The following is an 18721-nucleotide window of genomic DNA, read 5'->3' on the forward strand; positions in this document are numbered from 1 at the left end:
AGCTAAATGTCAAGAGGTGAATGCTTTAAACAACAACAACACTGTTGTTTTAAAATGTCTAATATTAATAATTTCATGGTTAAAATTAACACTTGGCGTTCTCCTAATGATTTTAATCTGTCTCTGGGTCTGTCTCAAAGTTCCGCTGTTTGCTGGTGTTTTAATGACGTCACAGCGCCTCCTTCTGGCGAACAACAGCAAGAGCGTTTACTTTAAAAGTGAAAGTGAAAGTAAATATAGATCATTATGATATAGAGGATCCCCTTAAGAGCAGTGTGGATATTTGTTTTGAATCTCTGCAGGGAAAAAAAGATAATTTGGGAACACAGCTGGATCAAAAAATGAAGCAGAAGACACACTATTACACTTTATTGCAGTTTATTTCTCATTTCAGATGGTAACTAAACCTTAAACTTGTTTAAATCAAATCAATCAATAAATAAATCAAACTTTATTTATAAAGCACTTTAGAAACGACATAAAATAAAATAAATAAGCAAACAGGTGTCAAAGATTAAAAACAATAGATGGGTTTTAAGAGATGGTTTAAAACAGACAATGAAAGGTTTAATACACAGAGGTAAAGCATTTCACAGTGAAGGAGCTGCTGCAGGTTTACATTTTGTTTTTGGCACATTTAAGAACAGCTCATCGGCTAACCTGAGAGCATGAGGGTATGTGTACGGGTGTATCAGTAAAGTGGAAAAAGACCACTTTAGGGATTTAATAACAAATAAAAGAATTTTAAATTGGATCCTAAAATGTGGAGGCAGCCAGTCAAGTGAAGCAAGAAATATGCTCATATTTACGTGTACCAAGGCAAGGCAAGTGTATTTCTATAGCACATTTCATAAACAGTGGCAATTCAATGTGCTTTACATAAACAGAAATAAAAGAAACCTATATTAAAGAAAAATATAAAAGCATGAACAAGTTTCTCTAAGTCTTCACTGGAAACAAAGCATCTAATTCTTGCAAAATTGAGATGATAGATAGAGTCACACCAAGATCCTTGACCTTATTTTTTGTTGTTTCACCTTTAGTACCAAAATACCCATTTACCTTGAGAAGCTTATCTCTGTTCCCAAACGCAATGACTTCAGTTTTCTCTTCGTTTAACTGTAGTCATGTCAAAGACCAGAAACAGCATCTTGCCCCATTTGCAGATGAGCAAGAGAAGACTCCCAAATCTTTTAATTAGTGTTTAGGATTACAGTAATCTAGCCAAGTGGTAAGAAAGACATGGATTACTGCCTCAAAAACTTAATGCACTAACAACTGCACTAATTTGCTTATCAAGCTTCAGGCCAATTTTCACCCCTAAGTTTGTGATGGTTGACTTGATGTGCAGTGCCAATGTACCCAAATCAAAGCCAGTGGAGCCATCAAAGACCCTGACTTTTTTCATTTAAACTTAAATGAAGTGCCATCCAGTCCTCCATATCTTTAAGACAGTCAAGTCCAGATGGAAGAACCTTTTTGATTGGCAGATAAATCTGGTTATCATCTGCATAAAAAGAAAAGAAAAGCCATGCTACCTGATTATTAAACAAAGGGGAGTAAATGTAGAGGAACAAAGAAGAGGACTTAAGACTGAGCCCTGTGGTACTTCACAAAAACAAAAAACAAACAAACAAAAAGGCAGGGCAGAATAAGACATGTCCTGCATCCCAATTCGCATACCTATACTACGTCCTTAACGTATGTACTTTATTGTGAAGGAAAAATATATAATTTTGAGTGTGCAACAGACGAATATGCAAACTTTGGGACAAACTACTTCATTATAAACCACATTGTGTTTCTTAGTTATGAGCCCAGTCAATCACATCATCCACATTTCTGTCATATTTAATGTCCTACAATATTGGATAAGCACCTGCAGGTTAATCTCCCATTTGTGAGTCTGTCATGCAGAGAAATCTCCTCAGGTCTTTGGGTAATTCTGCATTCAGATGTTAATGTCCAAACATGCCTTTGTACAAGGTCAGTATTGATGTTGCAGATGAAATATAACAGACAATGTGATTTAATTTTCCAGTGGACTAGATCTAATGAACAGTCATACAAACATCTTTACCGAAACCTCTCTACTTGACTGTTGGTCTTCTGTGTCCATCATGTTTGTGGTTTATTTACACTATTCACCCGCGTTTGTAGTTCTAATCGCATTCTTATTCAACACAAAATGCACTGTGGGCAATATTAGCGGTTAGAGCAGGGATCACCAAACTTGTTCCTGGAGGGCCGGTGTCCTGCAGATTTTAGCTCCAACCCTAATCAAACACACCTGAACAAGCTATTTAAGGTGTTACTTGGTATACTTGAAACACCCAGGCAGGTGTGTTGAGGCAAGATGGAGCTAAACCCTACAGGGACACCGGCCCTCCAGGAACGAGATTGGTGACCCCTGGGTTAGAGTATGGATGCTTCTACACTTAACATTTTGACCGAAAATAGCAAATCATCCGGGAACCTTTGGCATACCCTTTTTAACATACTACTGTTGAAAAGACTAACTAATACTATTTAGGATGGATGGTATGCGAATTAGGACGCAGCAATGGAATCGCCATAACCTACACAAAATATGACCATCCAGGTAAAACCTGAACTAGGGCTGGATGAGATGGCAAAAGTTTATATCACGATATATTTCTTAATTTCGGTCGATACGATATAATTCAGATATCCATATGGACAAATTTAAAAAGCCAGTAAAAAACTGCCAAAAACGCACACGAAGGGTGTCTGTACCTACAGATGTCTGCAAACTGAATATGCAAAGTCTTTAATACCTCCACACCCTTATAAATTTTTGTTTTTTTAAGTAAAAAAAAAAAAATAATAATGTTCACTTTTTATTTGTATTTAGCTTTTAAAAACAGATGAGTATATTCATAGTTCTGGTTGCTTTTCATCTTGAACATCTATTAAGGGTCCTATCTGTCTATTTATATTTGTGTATGCAATTAATTACCTAATTAAATTAAACGGTAGTTCTTATTTTATATAGACTGTTTATAAAGACTATTATTTTATACAACACATTTTCATTATTTAACAGATTTAATACCTCTATTAATCTCATTCTTTCCATTTCATTAGCAATAACCAGACTCCTGATAAATATGTTTGTGAATTTTATTGAGAAAAGTTTGCTCGAGTGCTATGCCAGCATGCAGCCAGTTTATGTTTATGCGAGGATCAAGTATTTGCAAGGATCGAGTTTTTAATGTGCACGTGTGTGTGGGTGTATGTATGAATCAAGTTTATATGTATATGCTCAAGTTTCATACATGTTTTGAACATGGTTTATATGCACGTGCTGATAAGCAAAGTTTGATTTAAATCTTACATGTCGCCTCATAGACATCTGTGTTAGCTTCATTGCCTTCTCTTCTGACACTGCTGGTTTGGTGAGGCAACAGGTTGGTTTAAACTTTTATGATGCCTCATCTTCTGTCATTGCTTCTGACTCTCAGTATTTTCTATTGGGTGAAACAGATTTTATGTGTTCCCACTGCTAGTCGGCACTACTCTCCCGCACAATTTGCAGAGCACCAAAACTATACGTTTATTGAAACTTAAACAGCCGAACCACTTCCACACCACTGCATTAGTCTTTCATCTCTCATCAACTAATTCAATTAAACTCATTTTGTAGCTAAAACTTTCTGCGACAGCTTATTTAACCAACTGCTGAGCGCTGGCAAGTGACATCATGCTCTTTCTCACGGCTGAGCACTGAAAGTCATTCAGTGGCAAATGATACAATGTATATGATCTTAAATAGAATTATATATATATATATATATATATATATATATATATATATATATATATATATATATATATATATATATATATATATATATATGCATAATTTATATTTGAATACCGTAAATGAGTTATAAAATCATATCACCGTTATTGAAAAAAAAATCTATCGCGATATATATTGATATTGAATTATTGTCCAGCCCTAACATGAACTATTCAAGGGCTGTACCCTAAATGCCCTCTCAAGAAAGAAAGTTCATGATCCAAAGTATCAAACACTGCAGTCATATCAAGAACAACACAATCATCAGAATCAGTAGCTATAAAAAATATTAAAACCCTATAAAAGTGCAAATTCTGTGCTACGTAGAAATGTAAAACCAGACTGATACATTTTTAAATTATTCTTATCTTTAAATAAGACATCAGCTGACTACACGCAACCTTTTTAAGTATTTGTGAAAAAAATTAAATATGTGCAACAGTCTGGTAATCAGTCTGGTAATCAGAGATAGCACTGGACTCACCAACACTTACCATCACACACAGAAAGTCTAAGTCCCTTATGTCACAGGACATAAAAAATCTTTCAAAATAAAAGTCCTATTTGATATCGACAGACAAAGAGGCAGGAGTAATCTACGATAGGTTGTGGGACTGTAACATCTCATCCGGGCGGACAACAGGTACCATTCTCTTTAATGTACATCAAAACCCTTCCTCCGTTGCCTTTATGTCCATCTCATCTGTATATCCTGGTGCACTAACTAAAGATAATGGTGTTGTAGAAGTAAGCTAAGTTCCTCTTCAGTGTCATCATATCTTTTGGAAAAAAAAGCCCCAACAGCTGCACCAGTAGCAGCACCTACAGCTCCTGCTATAGCAGCAGCAGCACCACCAGCAGCAGCAGCAGTACCAGCAGGTGCAGTAACAGCAGCTACAACTGCAGCAAGAGGTGCAGCAATAAAAACTCCAGCTACAGCTCCAGCTCCACCTGCAACCAAAACTCCACGTCGCTGGTGAAAGGTCCTCATAAATCCACTGGAGGTTTTTCTTTTTTGTCTGACTCTTGCATTTTCTTTCAGTGGGCTATACTCTTCACTGACTCTCTCCTCCATCTCCTCTTGTCTTTGTTTCTCCTCTTGTTGTTTTCTCTGCTCTTCTTCTCTCCCTCTCCTCTCTTCTTTTATCCGTTTTAGTCTTTGAGCGTCTTCAAACATCTGGTTAGTGTAGTGTCCTCCTCCATTCTGCTGTATCATTGAGTCAATCTTCTGCAGTAGATCCTCCACCTGCTCTCTGTTATTCACATCTCTGTTGTTGAACACATGATATCTGCCTCCACACTGATCTACTAGACATCTTAATCCACCATTATTCTCTATCAGCTCCTCTACAGACTCTCTATATAGCAGATCTCCATGAGTGAAGAGAAGAATGCTGTATTTGAACAACTCCTGACCAAAGTTGGTCTCCATCATTTGAGGAATCTGCTGCTCATGTTCAGTGAACCTCATGATCACAGGAAACACAATGAGGAAAGCGTGAGCTCCAGGACTGGATAAACACACACATCTCCCGATCTCCGTCATTAACTCTTCAGGTCTCATCTGAGTGTGTAAGAATCCAGGAGTGTCGACTACAGACACAGATCTGCCTGAAACTGTGGAGTGCATCACTGAACATTCACTGGTCACTGAACTCGTACTTGTCACTGATACAAAGTCTTTCTGTCCCAGGATTGTGTTTCCAGATGCACTTTTACCAACACCAGTTTGACCCAGAAGAACAATCTTGATGGAAGAGAGCCTTTCAGCAAGTGTTGCTGTTGAATTTAGTCTCTTCAACATAGCTTGCTTTGGTTTTGTTACTGAAAAACAAAACAAGATTATAACACAGTTTCAAGATGTTCTCCTCATTATTTTTGGACAGCCTTTCTAAAGTATTAGTCTTACATACAGTAAGAAGAGGCAGACATTATTTTAAAATTAAAGTCAAACCCTGATGTGTTATCTTGGATTTACATGTGTTTTTTTTTTTAGTGTGTAACAAGTTTAAAGCATTAATTCAAAAGAAACAACAGCATTTTAAACTTTAAGAAACATTGTTTTACATTTGACTATTCAATAATCCCAGGAAGCTTTCCCGAAAAGATATAAACCACTATTTAAGTTTCTTTTTATTGTTGTAGTTGCTAGCTGATTCTGTTTTGCAGATGTACAAAAAAACTATAAAATCACAGCATTTCTTCACAAATATAACATTTCTTCAAGTCATCTGATGTAATATAGTAATTCAGTATTATATGCTACAGCATTTCCCATTGCAATGTCATATTTTTCCAATGTCTTACATTTGGCCCCACTGATCATTGTCTGTAATTGTGTTGTTGGTAAATGTTCTGCACTAATACTTCCCACATCATTACAGAAATAAAATGCAAATAAATCAACTGGAAACTTGAACCAATATCAATCGTATACTTGCAGTATAACCGTGCTTTCACACCTAGATTTTTGTTTCGGAGCCTGTCTCGTTTGCCCAGTTAGCACAGTTCATTTGGCATATGTGAATCCAGCAATCGCTCGGATCCACCCCAAAACAATCGCTCCGAGATCACTTGAATGAGGTGGACTTGACTGAATTAAAACAAACTCTGGAGCAGATCGATTGTAGTAAGAAAGCGATACAATCTGAGCTCGGCTATATCACAGTGTATCATGGATATGTCATAGGCATGTACTGTATACGGCTATATGAAGAGAATTATGAGTAGGGCGAAAGTACGAAATTGAAAGCATGCTGAACTATTAAGAAAAGCTGTTTATCCGTTAGGAAACTTGACCGAACTGCAGTCTCTAGGCTATGTTCACACTGTGAGGCTTAGTGCTCAAATCTGTTTTTTTCTCAGATCTGATGTTTGTGCAGGGCTGTTCACACTGCTCTTTTAAATGTGGCCAATATCAGATTTGCAGTGTGAACAGATCATGGTCCTAAACGGACCCGCATGCACAAAAGTACAAATACGAAGAACTCAAAATGTCTAATTATGCACACGTGATACTGTATGAAGTAAGCATGTTGTCAGATCATGCTAATGATTATAACCCTTTTCACAGACAACCGTGGTGTATTTCATGAACTGTAATGATTGTTTTGCTACTGCTAATGTGTATTTTGGCATTTGAAATGTAAAATAAGTCACATGTGATTGAAAACACTGATCATTTGTGATTTATGACAACCATGGCACTCTGATCACTGGTGTAGTGAAAGGGTTAATGAGCAGCCGCAGACTGAACTGTGAAGGTGGAGTACATTTATCTTCATTTGCAGAGTTATTTCATTTTACTTCGCTACAAACAACCGACACTTGCCGAAGGGGAGTTTTAGGTGCACGAACACCTGCCCATTCTTCTCTCGGAGAGAAAATTCTTCTCGACTGCACACGGATCCCCTATCCGCAACATCAACGACGCTCTTTAGCTTTATGATCAACCCGTGCCTCAATCTTTCACAAGCACCAGTTTTGCCTCCAAAATCTTTTTCAACATGTACAACCAACTTTCTGTGGTACTGTAATCGCCCTGTGTGTCATTCTACTGTGCTACTGAGGAGTAGAGGATGTTTGCAGCACAGAATGATGACGCATGTCGCTCAAGGATTAGGTAAAAGTCACATGAAATCCGACATGACCGTTCACACTGCGGTGGCATTGCAGAACATCAGATCCGTGTCTGATTTAAGACCACATATAAAAGTGGCACAGATCTGACCTGAAAAGATCAGATTCCATGTGGTTTGGGCTGTTCACACAGTCATTGCCTGAGTCACATGAGGGGGAAAAAATCAGATTCAGGCCACATTTAACTGCAGTGTGTACGTAGCCTTAGTTTAGCTGTTATTTCTCTCTATAATGTGAAGCATATAATGCATAAGCCAACTGCTATGTATGAGAAAGTCTTACCGCTGCTCTATATTTAGTGACGGCGTCTGTGTCTGTGGGTGTCACCATTCAAATTAAAGCACAGCATTTTGCTTATAATGTCTTATTGCTCATTGTCATAAGTTAAAATAAGGACGCATGACAGTTGAGCGGGACAATCAATGTCACGAGAGTTTACTCACACGTGACTTGTTTTAGCTCCTTTGGTTCGTTTAGAAACTTTGCCATGTAAAAGTGAACCACACCAAGAGCACAGAGCAAAACTGTAACAATTTTAATCCCCGTTTCGGAACAACTGAATCGATTCACAGGTGTAAAAGCACCCTAAGTTAAATTGTCAATGAGTGGAGAGAACGCCTTTACTGAGAAATCAATTCTGTAAAAGAATGGACAGAAAATAACTAATAAATATATACAATAATAAATAATAAAACTCACCCATTGTGTCATGATGCATGTCAAGTATTTTTTTAAGCAACATTTTCCCTTGTGCAGTATGCCGCTCCATGTTGTTGAACACGTGGTATCTGTGCTCATATTTCTGGATGAGTAGGCTCAGTGTTTCAGACTGATTAATGAACCTCTGTATTGTCGTGTTTTCTCCCTCTAGTTCGTCCCCTTTGGTGAACAGAATCCAGGTTTTCTGCAGCAGTTTTTCTCCTAGCATCTTCTCAATGTTCTCCACAGTTGTTTTCACTCTAGGAGTGAATCTGTCAGCTCTGATGACCAGCAGAAACACCCACAGACCTGATGAACATTTCTGGAGGACCTTCTCATTGATCATCTGCTCAATCTCATCTCCACTCATCTCTGTGTTGAAGAATCCTGGAGTGTCATAAACGGTGACAGTAAACCCATCCACATCTCCAGACTCCACACTGACGTCTTTTGTGACAGATTTAGAGCTTTTCTTACAGATGAAAGCTGATCTTTCCAGGATTGTGTTTCCTGATGAACTTTTCCCAGCTCCTGTACTTCCCAGCAGGACTAAATCCAGACCTTTAGGATTTTCTGCCATTTTAAAGACATGGCTCTACACTAAAAAAAAGTAGAAAGATAAAAATAAGCAAAAATACATCAAACACCTTATAAATTGCAAATTAAATGGGTCACACTTTATTTTGATGGTCTGTTTGTTGATTTTAAGTTACATTGGAACAACATGCCAACTAATTCTCATTAGATTAAGTAGACTGTTAGGTTGGGGTTAGGGTTAGTGTAAAGCCACCTTTCCACTGCACACGACATTTGGACATGACTGTCGGAATACGCTCACTAGTGGCAGCCGCACAGAATTTTCAGTTCTGATGTGTACCATGAGAGAGAAGCTGTTCTGGCAGTGTCCGAAATAAAGGAGTATGAATGAATACTAGAAACTCATAGACCGCTAAAATTTTAAAGGGAATGTGGAGACAACATAAAATATATATTTTTATTACTTTATTACTTACATTTATGAACAGAAATTTCGTTTTTATATATAGACTTTTTCTGATAAAATAAATAAATAAAAAGTAACCAAATAAACTCCTATTTCTCAACTCACACTCACAGACCTGCTTGGACAACACTGGAATGCATCACATCCAGTCGGCAGGTCGCATATGGTCTAGTCAAAGAAGCTCAAATATTTCAGCGGATCCGCAGCTCAATTCGGCTCCGAATTTTCTGCATACGGAGATGATCAGAACTACTCTCCATTGGAAATGAATGACTTCCGGTCTGTCGCTTGTCGTGTGCAGTGGAAAGGAGGCTTAAGTTGACATGTACTTGCTAAGTTTTTTTAATAGTCAGTTAAACCTCTGTTTAAAGAGCAGTATCAGCAGATATTAAGCAGACAGTCTACTAATGCTCAACTGGACCATCAAAATAAAGGGTTACCTTTAAATGGTTTTAAACCTTACACTTCAAACTCTACAAGTGCATAAAAAATTTTTTTTTTTTGGGGTTTTTTTGTAAGGACCACCAGCAGCATGCTTAAGCTTTTACAGATTCTGTTTAATCAGAGATGCAAGTTCCAAAATGTGACAATGTGAGGCCAGAAAATGTATGCACAGTCAATAAAAAGTGTTAGTGTACCCAAAAAAGAAAATGTTGTTAGTAATTTCTCAACCTCACGTCACCCCAAACCATCTTCTGGACACAATTGGAGATATATACGAGAGCTCTCTGATCCTCATAGACAGTAAGGGTACAGAAATGCTCCAAGTCCAGAAAAGGACCCAAAAACAAGGGTTTCTTTGGTGCACCTCGATGCAGGTGTGGACAATTTGGGAGAGGTGGGAGTAAGTCACACATGTGCAAGTCACAAGCAAGTCAAGTCAAGTCAATTTTTGTCAAGACTCAAGTGAAGTCAAGTTAAGTCAAGTCAAGTCACTGCTTATCTTAAGTCATGTCAAGTCATAGCTTGGTCTAGCAAGTCACTTTTAAGTCAATCTAATTATATATATATATATATATATATATATATATATATATATATATATATATATATATATATATATATATATATATATATATACACATATTTATTCAATTTTATTTTTACAATAATTTCATTTATTTTGACAATGTTATAAAAAAATAAATAAATAAAAAAAGACATCCACTTTCTCTTACCTATACAGGAGCCATGTGCACCGCTGACAGGTCAAATCTGCTTCTCTCTCTCTCATTCAAGTTTAAAGCAAACTTGAATGCCACAACATTTTATACATAGCCTATGTATTAGCCTAATGACATCGTCAAACTAATAAGATATACAGCAAATGAAAAATAAATGACAGAAAAAGGACTGAAAAAAGAATCCCTCTACAAATATTCATAAATAATCATATTTAAATGTGTAGATTATTTAAAGGAAAATAAGTTGATTATTAATGGTGTAGGTATATTTTACAGCCAGTTTAGACCCGTCATTTCGTCCTCTCCGAGTATACAGTAAAGTTTTTCTGAGTCGTTTAGATTCAAGATTGAATTATTGAATGTTTCTCTCGCGACTCTGCGAGCAGACAGCTGCAAAGCCAAGAGAAAGTAGGTTTATATAAAAAAATGCAAAAACACATACAATTAACGAATGACAGCTTCAGAAAGCAAAAGTCAAGTTCTGGACAGTTTAGGACATTTAGAAACCTGGCCGGACTATTTTTTTTAAGTCCTAAAAAGGCACGTCTTTGTGGGTCTGCAGAGCTGGGGTACACGAAACAGCATGAAACAAACGAGAGAAGATTTTCCACAACATCAATCACGGGTTGAATTAGGTGGATACAAAATAACTGTAAAAACGTGTCACTAAATACACACAAGCACTGAGTCAGACTAAATAGCATAAACTTTGATTAGCCGTCTTGTTTGTAATCTTTAAACCTGTAAAATAGGCTATTTGGCAGAGTGCCTTCCATTTTTCATCACCGCATTATCTGATGGCCGTATAGTAAATGAACTGTTCAAATGAAGGGTTCAAATGAATCTAATCAATCATTTAAGATGGTTCTTCTTAATGAACCAAATGATCCAGTCCATGAAATTCAACTGATTCTTTTGGACCGATCTGAGAACTGATGAGCTGTTAATACTGCACATGCGTGACTTTCGGTTTTGTTTTGTTTTTAAATGCATAATATAAAACAAACGGTCGTGTATTTAACAAAAACAAGTTATTTCGAGACGTTTTCCTCGACTTCAAGTCAAGTCTCAAAACATGAAAGTCAAGTCCAAGTCAAGTCGAGTCTTGTTTGAATATTTGTCAAGAAAGTCTCAAGTCCTAAATTTTGTGACTTAAGTCTGACTCGAGTCAAGCCATGCGACTCAAGTCCCCCATCTCTCCAATTCGGTATATTTGTTCTGTAAAAGTTCCTAACCGTCTATTTCATACCGACGTCATTTATCTCATATGCGCTGTATCACTGTAGAATACTATGGCGAGGGAGGTGAGGGCAAGTAATTAAAATGCAGAAACTGCACAATTTCACTGCGCAAGTGTTTGCTGGACAGTCTTTCACTGACACTGACAGCAGAAGCCCCTATTTCACTGTGATTGAGAAAATGAAAGTAAACTCTATTTCTCTCTATCTTTCCCTGTTATAGCGATACTTGTGGATCCAGACATGAGCGTGTCTGTAGAGTGAGTTTTCTCCACCGTGTCTCTCACAGATCAGCTGGGATCACAGCATTCATTTATCAGCCCTTTTTGTTAAGTGCTTGACCAATCATAGACATTTAACTTGCTTGACAGTCCTCAAACAGCAAGCGGGACAATATTTACATTAGTTTATTTGCTGTAAATGCTCATGTTAATCTGTGCATGGCTTGCAGTGTTTTCTTTGAGCTGGTCGAATTAAAGCTACAGTTCATATATCTGACTGCTGTATTAAAGGACAAAATTGTATTACAAATGCATATAAAATGTATTTATAAATTAGACATTTGAATACAAGAACTCTTGTGCTGTGAAGTAAAATTGAGTATAGAAAGCATCGTGATGCACAGAGATATCGAACTGAACCAAATCAATAATAATCAGATAATCATCACCGAACTGAACCATGAACCAAATGTAGGTTCACAGCTCTACCAAAAACATTCTCAGAACTGACCATATACTATCAGTGGTTCAATCAGAATATTATCAAGCTCTGAGAATGCTTTAATTTGCATGTAAAGCAAATATAACGACTTCATTAGGTTTTATATTGCACACTTTCAGGAGAGGGCTGTGCTCTTGTCAGAAATGTTAACCATTTAACTGAGTACATTATTTTTTATTTTAAATGTTTTAAAGAGACCTTACTTGAACCCTCAGTCATTCTTGAGCCTGACTGATGTATCGTTTTTCCAACTTTATCGGCCGTTGAGAGCCTCTCGCCAATGTATTGATATCAGTGAATTTTCTGCTGAATTTATTATGTATTATAATTATTATGTTTTTATTGTTTCTGGCAATCAGCCAACATGTTCAGTCAGTAAAGGAGAGCTCTAAGCAATGGCATTTTATGCAGTCCTCACAGTAAGTTGCTAACTGTTTTGTTACTGTAAAAGTTAAACAATGACCCCATCAGTTTCAGGGTTTTCAATACATTAATTTAAGTCTGTCACAATATCCACAAACTGCCACCTGCCTCAACTCTGCATGTGTTTATGCATAGAGACTTTTCATTTTAATACAGCCAGAACTTGCCATGTTTAAGATCTGCTGTAGATCTATGACCTACTGTACTGTACACTGCCTGATTGAGACACAATACAAAGGTCTTACATTTTCAGCTGTTGAATGTCTTTTCGTCTCGTTTCACACTTGAACAATTAAACAAAGGCTTAGGTCTACAGTATATAACGGACTATATTTTGTTATAATAATAACATATTATAATATTATATTATAATATTGTATATTATCAGCACTGATGATGTTAAAGGTAGTTTTTGACTGGCTAGAAAACACTTGGTGCATAAGGTCTATTTAACACATTTTCTGGATTTTTTTTCCCCTTTAAAAGCATTATTCCTTCAAACATACAGTAAAAACTGACAAACCCAGCAAATTCTTTGTTTAAACCTTTGCGGTCATTCAACTGGAATGTTCTGCTTTCACTGTTCTGTCGTAGACTCGAGCGGTGGAGCACCAGCTCCTTCAGTCGGCAACAGATTCATCAGTAAATAAATAAAAATACACAACAGTGCTGTGTACAGGTCACACTGACACTATTTGCATATACAATTATTACCATAGCATGACTATAGTTTGTCTGTCAGGTGCATAGTTCACTCAGACGTTGCATAAAGCAAAAAGTAATAGCCAAAACCACCGCATATAGTCCCTCTTAGTGTAGATATATTGATTTTATCTGACTAAACAATCATAAATCATGGTTTAAAAATCAAAGTGAGTGACGCCAGGTTAACACAGTTTTATTAGTTTGTGTTCAGTGACTGTATATTCACACTTTATTATTATTATTTTATTTAGTATGCTGTTAAACTCTATAAGATTCAGGATTTCATGTAATTACCATTGTGATTACTAAAGTATTTAGAATACAGAAAAAACAAAACCTGCCAAATCAGTTTAGTTTTCTTTATTATTAATTCATTTCAGATATTTATATTTGGAAAAGCTGTGTTTCCCGCATAAATTATAATAAATTAAATTATTATGTTTTTGTACATATTGCATTTTTTTTACAGTACTAGTCAAAAATTTGGACACAAGAATGGGTAAGTGTCCTTTTGACTAGTACTGTACTATAATAAGTAGAATAAGTTATATATAATAAGTATAAAGTATATATAAATAAGTATAAAGTATAAATAGTAGAATAAGTATAAAAAGTAGTATAAAGAATATTGGCCGATATATTGATATTTTTATTCACCATATTAGTATTGCCCCCCCCAAAAAAACAACATTTCGGTCACGCTCTATTCCTGACCTCGTTACCTAAATTAGAAACAGAACAAACACAATACTTGCAGATGACCTTTTTGGGCTGATTAAACATTCAAACTAGAACAAATAGATTTCTGGTTAAGTTTTATAGTAAGTTTAGGCCTAGTATGAGACAAACTTGTGAACAGGCAAGCATGTTTGATCAATTCAGAGTAATTGAAAATAATTCATGTGAACATACCCACTGATGTCTCCTCCTGGCCACCTCAGATGTTTGTTCTTCTCAGTGATCTAGAATGCAAATGTTTATTTTCGTGATCAGAACAGGATAGTGACCCAATTACCAAATAGGAATTCAAAAAATAGGGCTAGCAAAAGGGAAACCTTATATATATATATATATATATATATATATATATATATATATATATATATATATATATATATATATCCACAAATGCTTACATTACAAAAAGATACAATGGAAAAAGGATTTTAGCATAAATTCACAGCATTTGTGGTCTGAAAAAAAAAGTCAAATAATGTTTTTTATTCAAATGTCTATTGCAGACCAAATATTCATGCACAACCTAGTAATATTCATGGTGCAGCAACATTATTATTATTTATCAGTAATTCTGGCAGCTTTACACAGAATCTTAATTTTACAAAATTAAAATAAAACGACTCACTTAAAGGAACAGTTCACTCAGTCTGTACTGAAATTTCTCCCATAACTGTAACATTAACTTTTTGTGCTAATCTTGAAGGGTTACGCCATTCAAAAAAATACGTTTCTTTAAAGTCTGTTGTTGAAAACAGTCACTTAATCGAATCGTTTTATGGTTTAAACAAGTCAGTATTAACAATACTTTGTTTTTCACTTGTTTTCAAAACTTCAGATCAAGCAGTACTATTGGTCGTAACATAATTTTCAAACTAACAGGTTGTAAATGACAAAAAGGACATTTAAACCAATGTTTTACAATTTAGGTTATGTTACAAAACAGATGGTTGAATTAGACAAACGTGAACAAAATTAGCTTAATCACCACCTTGTCCTTGCAAAAAAACTTATTTGTGCATTACCGAGCTGCTTTTTCGTGAATGTCTGATGTGTTTGAACACGTCGAAAAATCCCACATCGCATCTTAAACACGGTACATCCGGTTCCATATTTATATAATGCTTAATGCACAGTGCTTAATATAGCTTTAACATTTTTATTAATTGCGTTAAATACTGATTACTAATAGAAACAATTTGCGTTTATCATACCTGCCAACTAGAGAGCTGAACTGTTTCACATACGCAAACTCTACTATGCGTATGTAAAAGTTAATAAATTGAACATTTAAGAAGTTAATCTCACCTTCATGGAAAAATGGATGTTCTGGGCCACTTATGAACAGATAATTTGAGTCCTCCCCGTTTCTTTTAAAGTAAAATGTATAGAGAACCTAGCTCGCACTACTAGCAAAACAAAACTTAGGAAGTCCTCTTCTTCTTTGGTTCATTCACGTTTGACAAACGGCTTTTTGCACATTACCGCCACCTATACTGATATGGAGCGCGGATCATAATATCGTCTAATACGCGAATAAAACCATAAGACAGACTTCAAACACTATGTCAACGCTAAAATATTTAGGCACTTTCTTTATTGTATTCTTAATGTATTTACAAATCAAACCAAACTATAGGCCAATCTTTTCTCATTTTTGTACGACATTACTTTCACTTTCGTATATCTAACACTTCCTGTTCTCCGAATATCATATATATTTGTCATATAAATGACAAATATATATATACATATATGATTTAATATTATTGTAAATGATATTGATATTGTAAATGATTAAATTTTCTTAATTTTTTATAAATTATTATTATTTAATTTTACAATGTTAAGTTTTTTTATACATTCATTTTCCTTAATGTTAAACAATAACTGAAGGTATTTTTGTTCTGTTGAGGGTGATGCGGAATCTGCAGTTCTCACATAGTTCAAATTAATATTAGTTTAGTTGCATTTGTGAGTCAATAAAAATGTAAAGGGTTGTGTGTAGTCACACTAGCTTAATATCAATAAATGAATAAAAAATACACAAAACACAATCAAAACTGTATCACAGAATTTTTAAGTAACAACGTTGCATTCCTAAATCCCATTTTAAATACTACAAACCTCCCATTGACAATTCAAGCACATAAGATTTTCCTCCAGTGTTTCACACATCAGAAACAGTGAGATTTTTAAATACAAGCATAATCCATACAAGATAACACTGACTGATGAACAATTATTGATTGAAGTGCGTAATCTTGCAGTTACTGATTTGTAATTCCTAATTAATTTAAAAAAGCTAACAGTATAGTAAATAACAGTAAAATAATTTATTAAAATATAAAGTAGAAACGTTTAATGGCTATTTACAAGTAATACCGATTTCATGTAATGCACTCACTACTTTATACACATCACATTTAGGAACTTCGTTAATATATTTTTACTAATATCAGTTCTTATTAATATCTGTTCTGCCTCTAGTCTGGCCTCTCTGAGTTTTTCCATGTAATATCGCCTACACTCAGTCATTTTATTTTTGTATGTCTGATTCAGCCGTCGCAGCTCTTGGATCTTCTCCTCTTTCTCCTGCTCTGAGGCTGTCAGTGTCTGTATTTTCTCCTCCAGGATCCTCTTCTCCTCAGTGAATCTGGCCTCCAGTTCTCTCTGTTTTTCTTGCAGCTTCTGCTCATAATTTCGTCTGAGCTCTTCTTCTTTAGTTTTCAGCATGAGCTCCACATTCTGATAGGAGTCATTGGTGAAAAATCCTCCTCCATTAGCAGTGATTAGGTCCTCTACTTTCTCCAAGAAATCCACAACCTGATTTCGATCCTCCATGTCTTTATTGTTGAAGACGTGATATCTTCCCCCGCAGCGTCTGATGATTTCTTTCAGGTCCTCTCCAGCTTCACTGATGTATTCATCAATAGTGCTGTCAGTGAGTTCATCTCCGTGTGTGAAGAGGATGATGGTGTGTTTATCTGCTGCTTCTCCAAACACGGCTCTGATTTTCTCCACCGAGAGTTTCTCTTCTTCAGTGAACGTGTCCAGTTTAATGACCAGGATGATGGCGTGGGGTCCAGGAGCCGTCATGTTAATGCATTTACTGATCTCCTGCTTTAGCAGATCCTCCTCTCGGCTGTCAGTGTCAAACATGCCTGGAGTGTCTACCAGATGGATTTCTCTTCCAGCCACTTCTCCGCTCTCCTTCCCGCACTCTCTGGTCACAGATGAAGGGCTTTTAGCAGCGATAAAACAGTTTCTGCCCAAGATTGTGTTTCCAGAAGAGCTTTTACCTGCTCCTGTCATTCCAACCAAAACCATCCTCCTCAAGGACACTACACATACAAAGAGAGAAAGACGACAGTCTATTAGCTAAACTGGGCTGAATGTTTATAAAATCAAAAACACAGCAAACAAGCAGGCATTTGTGAATATTTATACTCACTGTTTGGAATATTATACGAAAAGCTGTCCCTTCTACCTACAAAAAGAAAACCCATGTTGTTTATTATGCTTATTAATCAAAACAAGGGCTGTGATTCTTCATTTCCCGCCCAGCATATTAGTTATTTACATAAGTAGATAGAAGGACAGACAGAGAGATGAAATACAGACAAATAGGAAACACGTTTTAACCAGTCATTTGATTCAGACAATTCCTGCATACTTTTAACTCAAACTGAAATAATCGCATGGATACTCTGTTTTACTTCTACGGGGGAGGGATTACACGCGGGTACACGAACAAACCGAGCTTATTCGGCTTTAAGCTTATTAATTAATCTTTTCTATAAGTTCAGCTATCATTAAATCTAAACTCCTAAAATCTTATCCCTGTGGTTGTTTTCCAGGGTCACTTTTGGGGAAAAGGTTTTACTAAGTAAACAGCACTGTTTAATCGAAAGTAGCTCACGGACACTGTGCGTCTGTGCTAATTAAGTTCAACGCGCATTTATATTAACGTATATTTAAAAGTTTCCTAAATCAAGCTGTACCTTTTGCTTCTGTTGTGCAGCTTGATGAGGCCATAATCCTTATTTAGCCTAAAGCATATCGCCGCCACGGGCGCAGACAACGGCGATGTTCTCCAGCTGCAAACACCAGGAAACAGGAAATTAAAACGCAAACATTTGATCCCAATAACAGCACACCTGCAGGACGGAGAAGTCTAGAAGGGATACAGCTGCGGATACTCACTTCAACACAGTATAATGTTTTGGCACTGTAGGCTACAACAATGTAAAAATTTTATACATCACGGTGAGAGTTTGGGTGGGGTACGTTAATAAAAACATAAAGGGTAATTAAATAAGGAATATAAATAATACTTGTCTTGGGCTAATTACTGTTTTTACATTACTGTGTGAGTTGGGGTTATGGTTGTTGTAGGGGTAGACGTTAATAAAATACAATTAATAGATTTATTGTTAATTTCCGGCCGTAACTGTAGTTCTTCTGGCAACAACCCTGCTGGACAGAGTAGAACACACGTTTCCGTGTTTCTCAGCACTAGATGTCACTCAAACTACCTGGTAAT

General features: G+C 36.1%; 2 protein-coding genes across 5 annotated transcripts; both read right to left on the reverse strand.

Annotated features, from left to right (window-relative positions):
- Positions 1-361: 361 nt before the first annotated feature.
- On the reverse strand, positions 362-15621 carry LOC100005864 (GTPase IMAP family member 8). 3 transcript variants are annotated; one of them, XR_012400666.1, is made up of 5 exons: positions 15484-15621; positions 14353-14402; positions 8165-8764; positions 4321-5650; positions 362-1507 (listed from the first exon to the last, which is right to left on the reverse strand). XR_012400666.1 is itself a non-coding variant. In XM_073943730.1 (5 exons), exons 4-5 carry the CDS (start codon positions 8532-8534, stop codon positions 4551-4553), a joined length of 1470 nt encoding a protein of 489 aa, XP_073799831.1. In that variant the 5' UTR covers positions 8535-8551; positions 8642-8764; positions 14353-14402; positions 15484-15621; the 3' UTR covers positions 3936-4550. The 3 variants fall into 3 exon arrangements, 2 of the variants coding, with proteins under 2 accessions (XP_073799831.1, XP_073799830.1); XM_073943730.1 differs by lacking the exon at positions 362-1507 and having other exon boundaries at positions 3936-5650; positions 8165-8551; positions 8642-8764; XM_073943729.1 differs by lacking the exon at positions 362-1507 and having other exon boundaries at positions 3936-5650.
- Positions 15622-16238: 617 nt separating this feature from the next.
- Positions 16239-18273, reverse strand: LOC100005907 (GTPase IMAP family member 7-like). 2 transcript variants are annotated; one of them, XM_073943764.1, is made up of 4 exons: positions 18180-18273; positions 17630-17665; positions 17478-17519; positions 16239-17401 (listed from the first exon to the last, which is right to left on the reverse strand). In XM_073943764.1, the coding sequence occupies exon 4, from the start codon at positions 17335-17337 to the stop codon at positions 16582-16584; it is 756 nt and encodes a 251-aa protein (XP_073799865.1). In that variant the 5' UTR covers positions 17338-17401; positions 17478-17519; positions 17630-17665; positions 18180-18273; the 3' UTR covers positions 16239-16581. The 2 variants fall into 2 exon arrangements, with proteins under 2 accessions (XP_073799865.1, XP_073799864.1); XM_073943763.1 differs by having other exon boundaries at positions 16239-17519.
- Between the last annotated feature and the right edge of the window lie 448 nt (positions 18274-18721).

Source organism: Danio rerio, chromosome 3 (genome assembly GCF_049306965.1).
Source record: "Danio rerio strain Tuebingen ecotype United States chromosome 3, GRCz12tu, whole genome shotgun sequence".
NCBI lineage: Eukaryota > Metazoa > Chordata > Actinopteri > Cypriniformes > Danionidae > Danio > Danio rerio.